At 55.7% G+C, this 18,210-nt stretch overlaps 1 protein-coding gene across 6 annotated transcripts in view; it reads left to right on the forward strand.

Moving 5' to 3' along the window:
* The first annotated feature begins 415 nt into the window (after window positions 1-415).
* DOT1L (DOT1 like histone lysine methyltransferase) overlaps window positions 416-18,210 on the forward strand; it is a 52,569-nt gene continuing 34,774 nt past the window's right edge. For 3 of the 6 annotated variants that reach the window (XR_006733530.1, XM_045543955.1, XM_045543994.1), the window contains exons 1-4: window positions 416-552; window positions 12,650-12,693; window positions 14,134-14,208; window positions 17,653-17,716. Coding sequence is in view for 5 of the 6 variants with exons in the window: in XM_045543955.1 (XP_045399911.1) it covers window positions 472-552; window positions 12,650-12,693; window positions 14,134-14,208; window positions 17,653-17,716 (264 nt within the window). In the remaining variant the exon portion in view is untranslated. Of the gene's footprint in view, window positions 553-2,967; window positions 2,989-9,383; window positions 9,406-12,649; window positions 12,694-14,133; window positions 14,209-17,652; window positions 17,717-18,210 lie in introns of those variants that run through there. The other 3 variants (XM_045543967.1, XM_045543977.1, XM_045543986.1) reach the window with 3 other exon arrangements.

Consider the following 18,210-nt stretch of genomic DNA (forward strand, 5'->3'; position numbering starts at 1 on the left):
GGGCGGGTGTGGGCGGGGCGGGCGAGGGCACCCGAGGACGCGCGTGCGTGCGTGCGTACTTGCGTGCGTGGATCCCGGTGGGCGGGCGAGTCCACGGGGCGGGGCGGGGGGGGTGGCGCGCGCGGCGCGCGGGCGGAGTTGGCGGGCGCGCGCCGACCTCCTCGCGCCGGGCCCCCCCGCGCGCGCGCGGCGAGTGGTTGCGCCCGGCCCCCGGCTCATTGTGCTCGACTCACGCCGGCTCAAGATGGCGGCGGCGCTGGAGGCCCCGGGCCTGTGACCACAAAGAGGGAGCCGGGGGCCGGACGGGAGCGCGGCGGCGGCGGCGGCGGCGGCGGCGGCGGCCGAGGCCAGGCCCCCTCCCCTCAGCCTCCCGCCCCTCCCTCCCGCCCTCCTCCGCCCGCCCTCCCGCCGGCGGCCCCGCCCCTCCCCCAACCGCCCGCCTAGCATGGTGCGGCGGTCGCGCTCGCCGACATGGGGGAGAAGCTCGAGCTGAGACTCAAGTCGCCCGTGGGGGCCGAGCCCGCCGTCTACCCGTGGCCGCTGCCGGTCTACGTGAGTGCCGCCCCTCCCCCGTCTCCGGGCCGCCCCTCCCCCGCGTCCCGGGACCCCCGGCCCCTCCACCGGGCGCGCCGAGCCCCGAGGGGACGCCGAGCCGGGAGCCGGGCCGCGAAGTGGTTGTTGGGGACCCGGTTCGCGCCCTTCCGGGGCCCGCGGCCGTTCCCCGGGAGGTGGCAGCCGGCGCGCGCGGGGCGGGAGCGGGACCCTGCGCCCCCCGGCAGTTCGTGTTGCCGTTGCCCCCGGGCGCCGTTGGCGGCTCGCTCCTGGCGCTGTCAGCGCGCTGCGCTCCCCTGTTGCTATTTTTGAGGACACTCTTGTTCCTTCCCCCTTTTCCTCCTGGGTTTTTTTTTTTTTAATTAGGAATTTTGTCCCGCTAATCTTGAATGGGCGAGACTGGCCTGACCCTGGGAAGTTAGGAAATTTTGTTCCCCTAATCTTGAGTGCGTTTGGGTTGGCCCGACCCTGGGAAGTTAGGAATTACTGTCCCCTTGATCTTGGGGACCCTTGGAAACGACAGGCCGGGTGGAAACTTGGAAATGAGACCCCCAGGTGGTTCCAGAAGCCCACGCGGGGCGCCGGGGGTCGGTGTCACGGCGTCGGCCCGTGGCGGAGGCGGTGTGCCTGCGTCCGCGTGTCCCACTCACTCGGTTCACGCTCCGGCCTGGGCAGCGCGCCTTTTGGGTGGGAAACGGAGTAGGCGCTGTTGGCGAGCGACTTCGGGGCATCTGTTTTTGCACGCACTGTGTTTTCGGGGAGACGGCCCTGCAGGGGACCCCGGCGGGGGAAACCCGCACGCCCGGGGACTCCCGCGCGCGCTCGGCATGTGTCAGTTGTTGGAAACGTGGTGTCCGGGGGCGGAGTCAGCGCGCAGCGAGCGCCCGGGTAGCCCGGGCTGGCGCGCGGCCCCGGGTCCTGGCGACTTGGAGGGTTCCGTGCGGCTTCCAGCCCGGCCGCGCGCTCTGTTCGCGCCCGGCCCGCGCCCAGAGGCGCCAGGTCTGGCCCTGGGGCTCTGGCTTTTCCGGTTGGGCAGCTCCGGGTGTGTGCCCGCGCCGGGAGCAGGGCGGGGAGATGTCCAACGACAGAAACTGAAAGCAGAGGCTCCGTAGCGCGTTTACAGGTTTCCACCTTCAAACATTCAAAGCTCACCGAGCCCTTCCTCGCCTCCCCCCCTCCGCTGTCTGCTCATCCTAGGAGGCGGTAGAAGACGTCTCACCATTTTAAACTTAACTTTTATTTTCCCCTCTTTTAGTTAGCATACAGTATAGCTCCCTGTAGGGCACAGTTGTGTGAGTTTTGACAAATGCATGAAGTCTTTGAACCAGTGTCACAGACCAGATGTGCAATGGTTCAGTCACTCCCCACCCGCCTCCCACCTGGCTGATCCGTTCTTATCTGAAAGTTTTGCGTTTTCCAGAAAGTCAGGTGAATAGGCTCAGCCGCATGTAGCCTTTTTGGATTTGGGGGGGCTCGCTCAGAATGTGTCTGCGATTCACCCATATTGCTGGGGGTTTCAAAATTATCCCCTTTATTTTGCTGAGTCAAAGCCATTGGAGGGAGGACCAGCGATTGTCCCTTTGCCGGTGGGTCTCAAGATGCATGGGCTGTGTCTAGTGTTTAGGGATTAGAATGAAGCTGCCTTAAACATCTGGCAAGTCTTCCTGTGAACTTAGCGCTCACCTCACTGGGGAAGGTTGTCGGAATGGGACTGCTGGGCCAGTGTACTTGTGCATCTCACATTTCTCCATCGTAAGAGTTGTTGTTTTTGAGTATTCAAAGAGTTAAGAAATCCATGGAGCCTGGTATCTGGGCCTTGGGCAGTGGTCTTGCCAGCTGCCTCTGCCCTTGTCCCCAGTACTAAACGGGAAAGTTCACGCGGAGACAGCTCCACTGTCCCTGCCTGGGCGATTTGTGACCTGACTGGCTGGCGCTGGTTGTAAGTAAGGCCTTCTGCTCAGGGCTGGTGGGAGCACGCTTTCTAGTGGAGGGCGGGACTGAGCTGCCCAGCGCCTTTTCCTTACTGGCCTGGACTCGGCTTGGCAGGGGACAGTGTGTGCTGGGCCAGCGGGCGGGCGGGCCCAGTAGAATTCTTAGCATGAGTAGCCAGCAGCTACCTTCTTACAACCTTGTGGTGACGGCTTCTAACTTTCCGTTCCCATTGAGGAATCTGGCTTCCTGTGAGGAATGAGGAGGCAGTACTTTGTAGGAATTCATGTGCGTTGAGAATTCTGTGATTGCCACGTGAGGAACGTGGACTGTTTGAGAAGCGTAGGTTTTCGGAGGGCCAGAGTACTCAACCACACATTTGAAAGGACCGAGCACATTTATTCCTGATTTATTCCAAAAGCCCCTGCTGAATACCTTCCCTATTTATGGGGGATGCAGAGGCCAGTGAGCCGGCATTCTTAGTCTCAAGAAATTCATGGAATGAAGGTAGGTAGATTATAAACAAGAGTTGAGCAGATAAAATGCTGAGTACAGTGAGGTCCCAGAGGGAGAGCTGCCAGTTTTGTTCTGGGGGAGGTTGTGGGTGGCTTCTTGGGGGGAGGGGCTCATATAGGAGGAAGCGGAAGCAAACCTCTGTCCACACTCGGAAGTGAGCCCTTTGGAAATGGGGTTTGCCGTTTGCCAATAGAAGGGAGGGAGGGTGGTTTTTGTTACATGGCTTTAGAGTTCCTGGGGAACTGCTTCCCGAGAGCAGTGCATGGTGGCACTTGTGAGGCAGGATGGACTTGCCCTTCTTTTGGTGGGAAAGGCGCAGGTGGACAGGAAGAACCTGAGAGGGCAAGGAGTGGGACCTTCCCCTTCCTGACTCACCGGCCTGTGGGCGGGCAGAGAGCCTCCCTGGCTGAGTGTCCCTCTTCTCTGATGAGCGACCGTGGGCGGCAGTTAGTGGGTGAGTAGTAGCTGAGGGGGGCGGAGTGAGCCATCCCGCCGTTTGACTCAGAAGTTATTTTCTGACTCTGACCTCCCTGTGCATGAGTGTCCTGCTTAATCCGAGCTCATGTGGGAGGCAGATTAACTTTTAGACTACTTTGTGTGGCTAAAGGAGTTGCCTTAGTAAAGGAAGGAATAGTAGGAGAAACCTGGTGTTCCACGTAGACTGCTTCATCCTGATAGCGCAAGATGGGCTGTCCAGGAGCTAGATCCCTAGCCTAGTCTCCCTGAGATCACACTGCTCTTTTCTTCTTTTTTTTCCTTTCTTTGTTTCCTTTTTTTTTTTAATTTAAGAGATGAGGTCTGCTTTGTTGCCCAGGCTGGCTTTGAACTTGTGGGCCCAAGCGATCATCCCACCTCAGTCTCCCGAGTAACTGGGACTACAGGGCGCCACCACCACTGTGCACAACTAATGTTCTTTTTTTGTAATTAAACCTTTTGTTTTGAGATAATTGTAGATTTACACCATTGACCTAAAAGAAGAAAACTGGGGCAAAGTTAATATAAGTAGAGATGGTATTTGGGCCAAGTTTAAGGACTGCACCTGGGAACATAGGCTCTAAGTTGCCCTGAATGTACAGTGAAAAGAAGAGCCAGTTCCTAAGTTGTTTGCCAAGAACTTAAAGTAACATGAGTGATTGATTGACTGTATGCGTTGATCTTTGTGTCACAGAGTCCAGGGATCTGGAGATAAAGGGTGACGCTGCTAGGCTCCCGGGTCAGGCATCAGTGACTGAAGTCCCTGCTCCCAGCTCTGGGCCTGGCAAACCTTGGACACCTCCCACAGCTCAGACACCCTGGGCTGCTTCTCTTTCCTCAGCACTGGTGATGTGTAGGAAGAAAGCCAACGCGTTTCTCCTGTATTCATTCAACAGTCAGCACTCGGAATTCCAAATGTTTGGGGGTTTTTCACCATAGGCCCAGCAACCAACCAGTTCTGCAGCCGACAGCAGCTGGACCCTTCAGTTCAGTTCTGGGGCCAGAGGTTGAGGGCTCAGTCCCCAAGACTGCCCCCACTTTAGATGCCAGTTGTGAGCCCTGGGTTCTTTTACCTGCTGTAAGTCGGGGGTCCTGTGACCACCCTCAGGCGTGGTTAGCCTCCTTGAGCGGCCCACCGGACACAGGGAAACGCTCTCATTGGCTGGTTCATGATAAAGGACCCGACAGACAGAGGATACCTGTGGACACAGAGGAAGAGCCGCACCGGGTGCCACCCTCTAGGCACCTCTGGAGTTTGGCCATCTGGAAGCTCCCAGAAGCCAGTCCTTTGGGGCTTTTATGGAAGCTCCATTACCTGGGCTGGAATGATCACATCCATGGCCACAGGTCACCTACTCCACCTTCTGCCCCTTGCCCCTTGCCCTTCCCCACAGTTGGGGTGGGGCTAGAGTCCCAGCACTCTACCTGGGTGGCCAGCCACCAGTCAGCTCATTAGCATACAGCTAGACACTTATCACTTAGGAGATAACCTAGGATTTTAGGAGGTAAGAAGACAAAGACCAAATGCATATGTCACAGGGTCACACTCTCCCAGTTATAAGAGATCACATAGAGAACCTGTTCGTTTACCCAGTTCCCCAGTGGTGGTGTCTTAGGAAGTAGTATAATTATATCCTTGATGTTGATATTGGTGCAGGCAGGTACAGAATATTTTGGGGCCCCCTTTCCTCGCTGGAATCTGCAGGTGCTCATGTGTTTGCAGGTGGTGGGCCCCAGGAAGCGTCCCTCCCTGCTCTTTCTACCTGATGTTCCCTCTAACCTGGGTGTTGTCTCCTCCCTGCCTGGGGAGTGTGTCCTGGCCTCCCTAGTGGGCGGATGCTGTGACTCGGTTCCCTTCTGTCTCGTGTGGTTTTATACCTTAGCTGCCTCTGTGCCCCCTCTGTCCCCCCACACCATTCCTGCTGGTCCCATCAGTGTGTGCAGGCAGGGTGTTGGGTGTCTTGCAGTGATGCTGCCAGTGTTGACTGAGCACCTGCTGCCCCCAAGCAAGGCATTGGGGTGCTGGTGCAGCCGGGAGCTGTGCTCCATCCTCTCTGGTCCACCGGGGCCCATGGTGGCCTTCAGTGTGTCCCAGGAACTCGCCGCCTTCTTTGGGTCCTTCTCTTCCCAGACTCCGTGCTCCTGGCTGCATTTTCTAGTGCCTCTCGGGGTCCCTGCCCTGCGGTGCTTGGGCCCTCTCCCTGCCCACAGCACAGGTTAGTGGCTAAGGTTTGAATACTGGCTCTGCCACTTCATGTGGCCATTGGAATAATCTGCATCTCTGTGGCACAGTTGTGTCCCCTCTGTTATGGGACGAGTGGGACAGAGCACAGGAAGCATGTTAGAATCCTACCTGGTGCTTATGCGTGGTAAATGATGTTAACTTTCTTAATACTTTTGTGAACGTAATTTTAAAAACCTGACACTTTTTGTCGGAATTCTGACCAGTGGTGGGATCGGGCCTATGCTCTGGCCTGGGCAGCACAGATGGGCTCTGCACTCAACCCCAGGCTGTGTCTGGGGCCTGGGGGGAGGGCCCAGAGGACCTGCATCCTGAAGGCAGCCTGCGAATGGGCGGAAGGTTTCTTTCCTGAAAGGATTTCTGTGTTTGACTGCTCTTTTGGCTGTGATCTGTGAGGGATGTTTAGTGGAATTGTGTCCCCCACTTTGTCCCCATGAGGCCAGGGTCTGGGGCGAGGGGCTCACCCTTTGCCCTGCAGGACTTCAGGGAGGTGAGTGTGCTGGGGCTGGGGGTACGGCAGAAGAGACTGGTTTGGGAGAGGTTCCAACAGCAGGCAGGGCTGGTTCTGCCCCCAGGGGACACCACACCTGGTGATGCCTGGAAACATTGGGTTGTCACCGCTGGGCCTCAGGGAAGCCCAGGGACGCTGCTCAACACCCCACTGTGCACAGGGTGGCCCCAACACAGAGTGTGGGACCCTGAATGCCAGTAGCACTGAGGCTTAGCGGTGCTGCCCCATACGCCATGCGCAGTTGTCCTCGCTGGTACTAAGGACTGAGTGCGTCTGATGGGCTCAGGCCCAAAAACCTAGGCTTTCTGAAGACACTCACCCTAAGTGTCAGCAGTTCTTGTTAGGTCTGTCAAAAGCAACGCATTGTGTCCACCTAGAGGAGGAAACTGAGGCAGGGTTGACTTAAGTAGGAGCTTATTGAGCCCAAATTTGAGGACTGCAGCCCCAAGACACATCCCAGTTGCCCTGAGCTTTGGCTGGACGAGGGCAGTTAGGAGTGGGTTTCAAAGGAAAGAGCAGGGCAGTTCTTACGTTGCCTCATTAAAATGACATGAGGGACTGATGCTCCTCCAGTGTTCTTTGTATGACAGATAATAATGGGTGAGGGTCACCTTGTGCAACTGAGATACCTTCTGCAGGGGTTTATCAGCTGGGCTGGAAACTGCTGGGAAGGGAAGGAAGGACAGCTGCCTGTAAACAATGGCCCTTGGGCATGGGGACTGTGGTCACCTGCTGGCTCTCTGGGCCTGATGGGTTTTGCTTATCTCACCATCCCACTGCTCTGAGCTACTTTTCCTGCTCAGTTGAGTGACACAAGCCAGAGCTGCTCCTCCTGGGGTGGGTGTCACTGCCTTGGGGCCTGAGAGTCCCCTGCCCTCAGAGCTCTTACCCTCCAATAGGAAAGACGGCCTTGGGGCGGGTGGTGCTGCACCAGCCCTGGGTGTGAGAGAAGGGAGTGCCCAGAGGGGAGAGCAGAGGAGCAGTGGGCAGGGCTGTGTGCCCAGGGTGGGGCCCCAAGTCGCTGGCGCCTTTTCACATACAATAAAATTCACCCATTTAAAGTGTACAATGCAGTGGTTTTTTAGTATATTCATAGATCGTGCAGCTTTCACTACTATCTACTTCTAGAACATTCTGGTCACTCTAAAAAGCCCCCTCCCCATGAGCAGTCACTCCCCATCTCCTCCTGAGACCCGGACAACCACGAATCCACGTGCTGTCTCTGTGGATCTGCCTATTCTGGACATTTCATATAAATGGAGTCACACACTCTGTGTCCTTCTGTGTCTGGCGTCTCTCACTGAGCACGATGTCCTCAAGGTCCCTCCACGCCGTAGTTTGTATCGGAGCCTCATTCCTTTTCGTGGCTGAGTGATATTCCAGTATGTGGAGGGACCAGGTGGTGGGGCCTTTGGCCTTCATCCTGGGGTGTGATGCTGATGTCGAACCCCATGCCCAGGGTGAGGAAGGGGTGGGATTGGCAGCGCACAGCGCCCCTGGCTGTGTGGGTCTGGGGTGGGGTCTCATCTCGCTGCTCAGGGCAAGGAGTCCTGGACTGAGCTGCTGAGCAAAGGCCTCACCAGTGCCTGGGCTTTGCTCTCCTCCCGTTACACCCGTGGCTGTGGCCTCAGCTTGGCGTGGTCTGTGGTGGTGAGGCCTTTCCTCAGCTGAGGGCAGAAAGAGTTCTGGCGAGAACTCTTGGTCCACATGCCCAGCCTCCCTTCTGTGCCACTTCATGGCAAGTTGCTGGGCACTCACAGAGAGCACCTGCGTGGTTGCTGGGCAGCTGAGCAGTCAGAGGGCTATTGTTAGGAAATCCGTGGGAATGATCTTGTTAGCCCTCCTTGGTCGCAGCTGTGCCCTGGAGCTGCATAGCGCACTCTGGTCATGCGGCACCCTTACTCCTGTCCCAGCCCTGTTGTGAGCTGCGTGGACTTGGGCCAGGACCTTTGGGGACGGACCGTGGGTTCAGGGTCAAGTCTAAAGATGCTCTGGCAATTGGGTGCTGTGGGATGACACTACAGAAAAGTGGGACCACTGGCTGCTATTGGGACAGTGCAGCTCTGGAGCCTGCTTCCCTGTGAGGTCCCCTCCCCAGCTGCCACAGTACAGTGTGCCAGGCTGAGGGGGCATTGCACAGTGACCACAAGAGTGATCGGCACCCCACATCTGGAGCAAGTTCGCACCGGGCTGTCCTGCTGGTTTTCTGGTCAGCTGCTCTTGATGGTGGGAAGGGGCTGCTGTGCCCGCTGTCTCACCTGCAGGGGCGTCCTGCTTCTGGGAGAGACCCTTCTCTCCCACTGTTTGGCCCCCGGGCAGGTTCTCTGCAGAGGCTGCCTCTGCTCAGCAGGGAGGTCCTGTGGCCCCTTCCTGCTTCTCCACAGTGTCGGGACGGTTCTGCATTGGCAATCATTTGCCAGAGGGCCCTGCCTCGCCTGGGTTTGGGGTTTTCCTTGTCACCTAGTGCCGCTGTCTGCTGTCTCGGTTGTAAGCCGCAGAAGCTGGAGGCTGGCTGGCTGGCAGGGTATTTTTAGCTGTGGTTTTGTCTTGCGAGTACCTCCTTTGTTGCAGGGCCCGCGCGGGTCAGAGTTGGTACCCAGGGTGGGCGGCGCAGAGCCGAGCCCTCTTTCCTGGTGATTCATTGCCTGGTCGTATTTCTCGCAGTTGTGTTTCATTTGAGCAGAAAACATTCCCTGGGAGCCAGATGAATCACAGGTATGAGTATGGGAAGGCGCTATTAAAGTGTTGACTCAGCACCCCCTGCCTGAGAAAGATTACTTGCAGAAATGTCATTTGCCCTTTTCTGCTCTCCTTTGCAGTGTGACATTATTTTGGGGGGCCACGTAATAGTCATTCTTAACATGAGTGCCACGTAGAAGTTGCTGTGGGTGGACTTGACCTTTGCCGCAGCCCTGTGCATCCGCTGCCGCCCTCCTACGGACAGTGGTCCTGCCCGCAGCTCGGGAGGCACTTCCCCAGCCCAACAGTGACCCTGTGTCCCTGTCACGTGCCTTTGGAGTAGCTTGTGCTCCCGCTAAGCACAGGAGTCCAGAGATAGCTTGTGGTGGCAGTTGCTGTGTGGACCGAGGGCCATGAGCCTGGGGTGTGTCTCTGCTGCACGGATCTCACCAGGCTTTTCTGAACCCTGAGGGTCAAGGAGAGATGTCCCCTCTCTGGGCAGGTGGGTGTGTGGTGCCTGCTGGACCCCGACCGAGCTGGGAGGTCTGGGAGGGGGCTGGCACACAGCGTGCCTTTCCAGCCCAGGCCTGCCCCGGGCCCGGGGTACAGACAGGGAGTTGGGCCGTAGATGCAGATGACCTGTCCAAGGCCCCCTTCAAGAAATGGAGTTGGATTCAGACTCCTGGTCTGTGGGTCATGAACCTCCACACAGAAGAGGCCCATGCTTGGTAGGCTCTGGCTATCTGGAATTCCTAAACTGTTCTTGGACAAGGAGCCCCAAGAATGCTGCCCGTCCTCTTGCCACCTGGCCGGGCAGGCCTCCCCCAGTGCCCTCCGCTCCTGACCCTTACTCCCCTCTGTCCTGAGGGCGCCTATAAGCCTCTGCCTTCCAGCCGGGTCCCACCAGTGACTCCAAGATTCTTGCTGCCCTTTCCCGGGACGGGATGAAGGGTCTCACCCTGCCTGCCCTCCAAGCCAGTCTTAAGAATGGGATCAGGCCACCCGAGCCAGCCGTCGTGCTGGTGTGCTTTGCTTTCTATTTATTTGTGCACGTGGCCTCTCTTTTTGGGTTCCTGCTAATTTTGACCTGGTGGTGAAGGTGCTGTCATTATACTGTATTTGGTCACGTTAAGAACAAACCAGCCGGGCGTGGTGGCTCACGCCTGTAATCCTAGCACTCTGGGAGGCCGAGGCGGGCGGATTGTTTGAGCTCAGGAGTTCGAGACCAGCCTGAGCAAGAGCAAGACCCTGTCTCTACTAAAAATGGAAAAGAAATTATAGGGACAGCTAAAACTATATATATATGTATACACATATATGTGGGTGTGTGTATATGTGTATATATATATGTATATGCATAGAAAAAATTAGCCGGGCATGGTGGTACATGCCTGTAGTCCCAGCTACTCAGGAGGCTGAGGCAGGAGGATTGCCCGAGCCCAGGAGTTTGAGGTTGCTGTGAGCTAGGCTGACGCCACGGCACTCTAGCCCGGGCAACAGAGTGAGACTCTGTCTCAAAAAAAAAAAAAAAAAGCAAACCATAAATCAGTTACTTTTATGCCTGCCAGAAGAATTCCTCCCTAATTAGCTTAACTGTGGACTGAGACGGTGTAACTCAACTTAAAGCAATCAAAGGCCAGGCAGGTAATCCTAGCACTCTGGGAGGCCGAGGTGAGAGGATTGCTTGAGGGCAGGAGTTTGAGGCTGCAGTGACCTATGATGATGCCACTGTATTCTACCCACAGTGACAGAGCGAGACTTTGTTTCAAAAAAAAAAAAAAAAAAAAGCAATCAAGAAGGAAGGTTTGGCCAGGGGCGATAGTTTTAGGAAGCTGAGGCGGTATTGCTTAAGCCCAGGAGTTTGAGACTAGCCCGGGCAACATACTGAGACCCTGTCTCTACAAAAAATAAGAAAAATCACTATCTCTATGAAAAATAGAAGAATTAGCTGGGTGTGGTGGCACCTGTAGTCCCAGCTACTCGGGAGGCTGAGGCAGGAGGATCGCTTGAGCCCAGGAGTTGGAGGCTGCAGTGAGCACTGTAGCCTGGGAGACAGCAAGACCCCATCTCTGGAAAAAAAGTAAAAAGTTTGTTACAAGATCATGTCATAACATCTGAGCAGCACTGGGGGGGGGGGTGGCTCAGGAGCCTCCTGCCTCTGCCCCTGCCTCCGCCATGTGTCTCTGGCCTGGCTGGGTGTCAGGGAGCCCCCGTGTAGTAAGCTTTTTTCAGGCATAATTCACACATTGTACAATTCACGCCCTTTAAAGTATATAGTTCACTGGCTTGTAATATATTCACATAGTTGTGTAACAATCACCACAATCAATTTTAGGACATTTTGCACGAAGAAGCCCCGTCCCCATCAGCAGTCACCCCCTACCTCCTCCCCCAGCTCCTGGCACCCACGAATCCATGTTTCATATCTGTGGTTTTGCCTGTTTTGGACATTTCATATAAGTGGAATCTCACACTGTGTGTCCTTCTGTGTCTGGTGTCTCTCAGATGTAGATATCATGGTCAAGAATGTGGGGGCCCAGCACCTCCTGGTGGGGACGGGTTGGACGTGTCCACTGCCATAAGTAGCTGGGGAAATGTGGTTGTCTGTAGTCCTTGGGATGGGGGAGGGGAGGAAGCCTCAGATCGTGGTCTCCAGACTGGGGCCTATGCATGGGGTTCCACCACCTGGTGAGGGGTGAGGGATGGGGAACAGCAGCCCCTGCTCTTCCTGTCCACCTGTTCTGTTCTGTTAGTGGAATAGTCCCCATGTAAATGCTTACGTGTGCACTGGCGGGAAACTGTCTCTGTTTCTTTTTTTTTTTTTTTTTTTCTTGGGGACGGGTCTCCCTGTGTTGCCCAGGCTGGAGTGCAGTGGTGTCATCACAGCTCACTGCAGCCTCCAACTCCTGGGCTCAAGTGATCCTCCTGCCTCAGCCTCCTGAGTAGCTGGGACTATAGGCATGTGCCATGGTGCCCAGCTAATTTTTTCTACTTTTAGTGGAGATGGGGTCTTGCTCTTGTTCAGGCTGGTCTCGAACTGTTGAGCTGAAGCGATCCTCCTGCCTCGGCCTCCCAGAGTGCTGGGATTACAGGCGTGAGCTACCTCGCCTGGCTGTGGTCTGTGTTTCTAACTGATGGCTGTTCAGTCAGGCTTGCTGATGCCTGCAGAATGATGGACCTGCCTGTGGCGTGGGCCTTGGGAGTGGGACAGATGGCAGCCTTGTGCAGGGGGAGGGGGTCCGGTTCTTTGCGCGTGACATGTTCCACATCTGCTGGCCCTGTGGTTTTTACAGACGAGGAAACAGAGGTCCAGGAAGCTCAGTCACTTGCAATCATGTGCTGGGCATGTGTGAATTCAGGCCTCCTAGGCCATGGCTCCTAGACTGGACAGGCCTCAGGGAGGAGTCGCAGTGGGCACGTGGAGGCTGGGCGAGGTGCCTGCACTGCCAGGGTGTGGGCGAGGAACCCCAGCCACAGGGAGAACACAGGGAGAGCAGGTGGGCGGGAGCCACAGACTCCACCCAGCCCTGTTCCCTCTTCCCTGCTGGGGGGAAGTGTGCCAGGAACAGGTCCCGGAGTGTCCCTGGTGGTCCCTGCCTGGAAGGTGGGCTTGGGAGCCATATCAGTAGGAAATGAAAAGAGCCAATGTCGTGGACCATCCAGGAGGAAGGGTGGCCTCTGGTTGTCCAGGATCAACTCCAAGATCACATGGCCCGACGGCTCTGAACTGTCCCTTTCCTTTCCAGGACAAACATCATGATGCTGCTCACGAGATCATCGAGACCATCCGGTGAGTCCTGGCACCCACTGGGGGGCACGAGGGGCGCTCGTGGGCAGGGGTGTCTGTAGAGCTGCCTGTCCGTGCGCCCCGCTGACGGGTCACGGTTGGCATCCTCTGGGCGTTCTCACGCCAGGACACCACCTGGGTCCTCGTCCCTGTGCACTGTCAGCGTGCTTCCCCGCCTGGCCTGCCCTCAGGGTCTGCACCCACACGTGTAATGACTCCACTGTGGTTTTCCCTTTATGCCACTAAGGAGTGAATCTCAGTGATTAATGTGAGAAACATCAGATGACTTTTCCTTCCCAGAGGAGCCCCCTGGGCTGTGATGTGTGCTGAATTCCGCTTGCTAACACCTTTAAAGGAGTTTGTGTCTGTGGTCATGGGGGATGTTGGTCTGTAGGGTCCTGTCTCGTAATGACGTTGACTTTGCAACTCTTTGTCTCTCTCTGGTTTGGTATCAGGATGGTGCTGGCCTCGTGAAACCCTGAGCAAGTTTTTGTGGGGTTAGTGTCACATCTTAAATATTTGGTAGAATCTGTGGGCCTGGAGCTATCTTTGTGGGAAGGAACTTGATTAGGAAAATGGAAGCCAGGCGTGGTGACGCCTGTCATTCCAGCTACTCGGGAGGCTGAGGCAGGAGGATCACTGGAGCCCAGGAGTTCAAGGTTGCTGTGAGCTGTGATAATGCCACTGCACTGCAGCCTGGGCTACAGAACAAGACCCTGTTTCAAAAAAAAAAAAAAAAAAAAAAGGAAATGGAGCTCTTTAATAGGTGTAGGGCTATTAGGACATTCTGTTTTTTCTTATGTCCATTTGGATAATTTTGACTTTCAAGAAATTTGCTCATTCCATCTGAGTTGTTGGGTTTGTTGGCTTACCATTTCTCATACTATCCCGTTTCCCTCTTACTGTCTGTGAGACCTATAGTAATGACCCCCCTTTTGTGGTTTCGTCTAAGGGTATGTCGGGACCTGAGTGAGGCTTACACGAGCGATGGGTTGGTGTGTTTTCCCGTTTCTTAATCTGGGGGTCCCTCTCCATCTCACTTTTCCTTGCAATGTGTGTGTTGAGGAAGCTCCTGTGTGTTTTGGGATTAGCGAATTCTTCAAATAATAGTTTTCTTTAGTTTCTAGTCAATATATTGCTTTTCGTGCTCAGCTTTGAGCTGCTTGGTTCCCTACTAATCCTATGACATGTGAGTTCACTCAGCTTCCGACAGCCACCATGGTTCGACTTTGGAGCCATATAAACTCTGCAATTTGCAACTTCACCATAAACTTTCCAGCAGTTGTTCTGAAATAATCCCTCCCTTTTCTCCTTCACGTTTTGAGTTGAGTAATGGGGGTTTGTGTGTTTATATCTGGGAGTAAACAACGTTTAAGAAAGTTGAATGTGGAAAACAGAGCCTGAGTGATGATATTCATTGTCGTATCTGTATTTCTGTTCCAGATGGGTCTGTGAAGAAATCCCGGATCTCAAGCTCGCCATGGAGAACTACGTGTTGATAGACTATGACACCAAAAGGTGGGTGGGGCTCTGCTGAGCTTCCCCTCCCCTGGGGACAGGCTCAGGGCTCAGGGGACACAGACTATAATTAGTTCTTCTTAGATAGTGCAAGCCCATCTGAAATTTCCTTTTAGAGTTGGCTGTAGCCTCCATAAAGTTATTTTGGGAGGAAATGTTTATCAACTATTGGCAAAGGCTGTCAGAGCGAGGACATAATTGGAAACTGCACATTGTGGAAACTTGAGTTGCTATGTGTAAAATCACCCGAGTTAGCAAGCGCTCTTTTTATAGCAGGCGGCTGACTGCCAGAAGTCAGTGTTCCCGCCCAGAGCCGTGCTGCCAGGCTGGCCTGCGAGGCTCGGGCGCAGCCCCGTTCAGGTTACAGTTAGGTTTGGTGAGTAACTGTGTCTTCAGCCCTGTGGCCACTTCTAGCAATTTCTTCCCAGCATCTCCTGGGTCTCAGAGGAGAGTCTTGTGGGTGGAGATGGGCAAGGCCGTCTCTGGAATGCCTGCCTGGGATTGTTTTGTTTTTCTTTGTGAAAGAAGGAAGACATTCCAGGCTCATGCCTATTTCAGCCCTCAAGAGGCCGCAAGTGGACAGGGCAGTCCTCCCTTGGGCTATGTCATCCCGAGCTTGGGTCACTCCCTCTGACAGAGGGTCAAGTCCAAAGTAGCCCTGAAGCCCCTGTGCACCCAGCACCCGGGTGGATTTACCTCATTCACATTCCGCTGTCACATGCAGAAGGGACTTTGGTCTGCAGTTTCAGGTTGCATAAACCCAGCTCTTGCTCCGCTGGCCTCGAGCCTTTCCCTATCCCATAATCTTCACCCTAGTTGTTAATCAGCAAGAAGAGAGTCAGATTGTGTTCAGGTATGGCCACAGCACGGGGGGACACTGTCACCTTCACTGGTTAGTTACAGAGGATGTGAGGCAGGTACGGCCACAGCACAAGGCCTGCAGCCAGGTCTGAAAGGCCCTGAGCCCAGGAGCTCTGTCCCTGTGGGGTCGGGGTGCCAGCCTCATGGCAGGAGGATGTCTCTCCTGGCCCTGTCCTCACCCAGGTGTGATTAAGTCAGTCTCTGCTGATCACTGCTCGAGCTTTCTGGTGACTGGCCTGTCAGTGTCCCTGTCACCCAGGAAGCTCCTGGGGATTAGGGGTTCTGTGCCAGGACACAGGGATGGAGGGCAGATGCACATTTCTTATGATGCCACAGTGTCGCAGCCTGTGGGGAGGGTGAGTGCCCAGTCGGGACTGGCCCCTCATGCTCATCCCCAGGTCAGCTAAGCACCTGTCACTCATGCTGGCCACACATGCGCCTGGCCCTGAGCCGTGAGGGTGTCAGCTGCTTTGCTGGCAGCAGCCCTGCTCTGGGTGTGGGTGTCCTTCCTCTCTGAGTTCGAGCCACTTAGGAAGTCAGAGAAGACTGGAAGGATGTCAGAGCTGGAGAGGGGAGTGGGGCGGTCTCCTGGTATCTGCCTGAGGGATTAGTGTGACCTGGTGTCGGCACGCAGTGGAAGGTCCTGGTTCTCTCCCCATGCCACCTGTCTGAGCAAGGAGCCCAAATGTCAGCCCCCAGTTCCTCTGAGCTTCCGCATTTGCACATCCTCCAGGAAAGGCTTCCAGGGAGTATGTAGAGGTTTTGGGTTGGTTTCTAGTGTCAGGGTCAAAGATGAGATGTAAAAGTTTGAATACAAGGAAATGAAAATGCAAAATGGTGTTGCATTTATTCCTTTTCTCTCTGAGACTGCGTAAGAAAACATGAGCCGAAGGCCGGGCACGGTGGCTCATGCCTGTAATCCTAGCACTCTGAGAGGCCGAGGCGGCAGGATAGCTTGGGGTCACGAGTTTGAGACCAGCCTGAGCAAGAGCGAGACCCCGTCTTTACTAAAAATAGAAAGAAATTAGCTGGACAACTAAAAATATATAGAAAAAATTAGCTGGGCATGGTGGCACATGCCTGTAGTCCCAGCTACTCAGGAGGCTGAGGCAAGAGGATCGCTTGATTGAGCCCAGGAGTTTGAGGTTGCTGTGAGCTAGGCTGACGCCATGGCACTCTAGCTCGGGCAACAGGAGCGAGACTCTGTCTTAAAAAAAAAAACAAAACAAACAAACAAAAAAACCATGAGCTGGAGATTTAGGTCTGTTGTTTAATCCACTCTTCCCTTCCGACGGTCGGGAGGCAGGCTGGGGAGGGTGTGCACATGGCTGCATGCAGCAGGACTCTGCTGTCCCACCTCCCCGGCACTGCAAATGTCCCGAGGCCCTCGAGTGCAGTGATGCGGCCTTCACTCCGAGATTTTGATTTCAGGGTAGTTGTCTTGTTCACTGCTCCTAAATTCTCATGCTTGCTCACCTGCAGCTGCTGTTTAAGGAGATTGGGATTTGTCCCGTTGAGTACTAGTCTTCTGTTGGAAAGGGAAAACAGGGAACATGGCCATGCAGAGCAGTTGCCCCGGTTATTTAGGGCAAGGAGGGGGCTGGGCGGCCAGGGGCTCCCCTCGTATCAAGAGGGTATGACTGTGTAACCCTGTCTGGCCGGCATCTTTGGGGAGAAAACCACCCCCTGCACGTGCGTGGAGTGGCAGCGAAAGGGCCCTGAGCTGGTCTTCCTGCCACAGATGCAGGGTCTCCCAACACTGTGGACATCGGTCTGCCATGTTCTGGGGGGCCGTCCTGGGCACTACAGGTGTGCAGCCATGTCCCTGGCCTCCACCCACTCTATGCCTTTCCACATGTCTCCTGGGGTCCCCAGGTGAGAACCACCTTGCGTGACAGTGTTTTCAGAGCAGGTCAGTCCTTTGTTTCTTAATGCTCTGGACAGCACGGCACACTGGTCAGGGCTGCAGAGTAACACCTGGAATCGTTCTGGAGAATTGAGTAGCATTGAAAGACCTCCAGCAACTTCCTCCTCCTGTATTTAGCACGTACTACTTGTACATTTGGACGTGTCAGAGCTTTTTAAAACATTTTATGTACAGAAGCAACGGTGCCCCCCTCCCTCCTGCAGAGCTGGGTTGTCGTGGTTCTCAGTCCTGGCTGTTCAGGTAGAGGGAGGCCTGCTGGCCTCCGCCCAGGCATCCTGGCCTGGGTGAGGTGGTGGCTCTCTCCAGCCAGGGAAGGGAAGAAAAGGGTCCCCGACTGGGTCTGTCCACACATGGCTGGGTGCAGAGAGGGAGGGCCCCGAATTGGTCCCACACTAAGGCCTGCAGGGTTTGACCGTGGGTTTGACCTGTGAGCTCAGCCTGTCCAGGCCGTGGTACCTGTGTGTGTGCGTTGGTTGTGGGTTTCCCCTCGTTGGGCCGGAGGCGAGGCTCCTGCCCAAGGGTTGCAGTGGTTGGTGGCTGTCGTGGGCACCTGGCCGCATCTGACGCTGCCAGGTCCGACGCTGTGCCCTCCCTGGGAAGGTCCTGGAGCTTGTGCTGAGCTTCTGGTGACCGGTGTCTTCCCTTGCCTTTTCCAGCTTCGAGAGCATGCAGAGGCTCTGTGACAAGTACAACCGGGCCATCGACAGCATCCATCAGCTGGTAGGTGGCCTTGCCCTCCTGGCCTGTCGCCTTGTGTGGGCCCAGGTGTGGCTCTGGTCCCCATCCCCTAGGTGGTTCTTCACAGTGCTGGCCCCAGACCCCTCTAGACCACTTAAGTCACCACCTGGGAGCTCTGGGAGCTCCTCTAGAAACCCAGGATTGAATATGCAGGTGGGGTGAGAACCACTGCCATCGCAACAGGCGTGGTGTGGGGTGTCCTAGGCCGTCTACGAGCTGGGGACCGCTTGCTGGGTGGGAGCTGGTCGTAGTTTGCTGTCTGAGGCTGCTCCCTGGGAGCTATCGTGTTCGCACACACCTGTGCTCCTGCACCCTGTCCCCTGGGCGGTGGCAGGGGTGGGTGGCCAGCAGCTGCCCTGGGGCTGTGTGGAGACCTACCTTCCAGCTGGCCCTGAGGGCAATGTCCTTGATTCTGGCTATGCCAGTGTCTTGTGAGGCCCCCGAACAAAGGACAGACAGGCAGAGCGTACTGTGGA

The sequence above is a fragment of the Lemur catta genome, chromosome 1 (assembly GCF_020740605.2).
Source record: "Lemur catta isolate mLemCat1 chromosome 1, mLemCat1.pri, whole genome shotgun sequence".
Lineage (NCBI taxonomy): Eukaryota > Metazoa > Chordata > Mammalia > Primates > Lemuridae > Lemur > Lemur catta.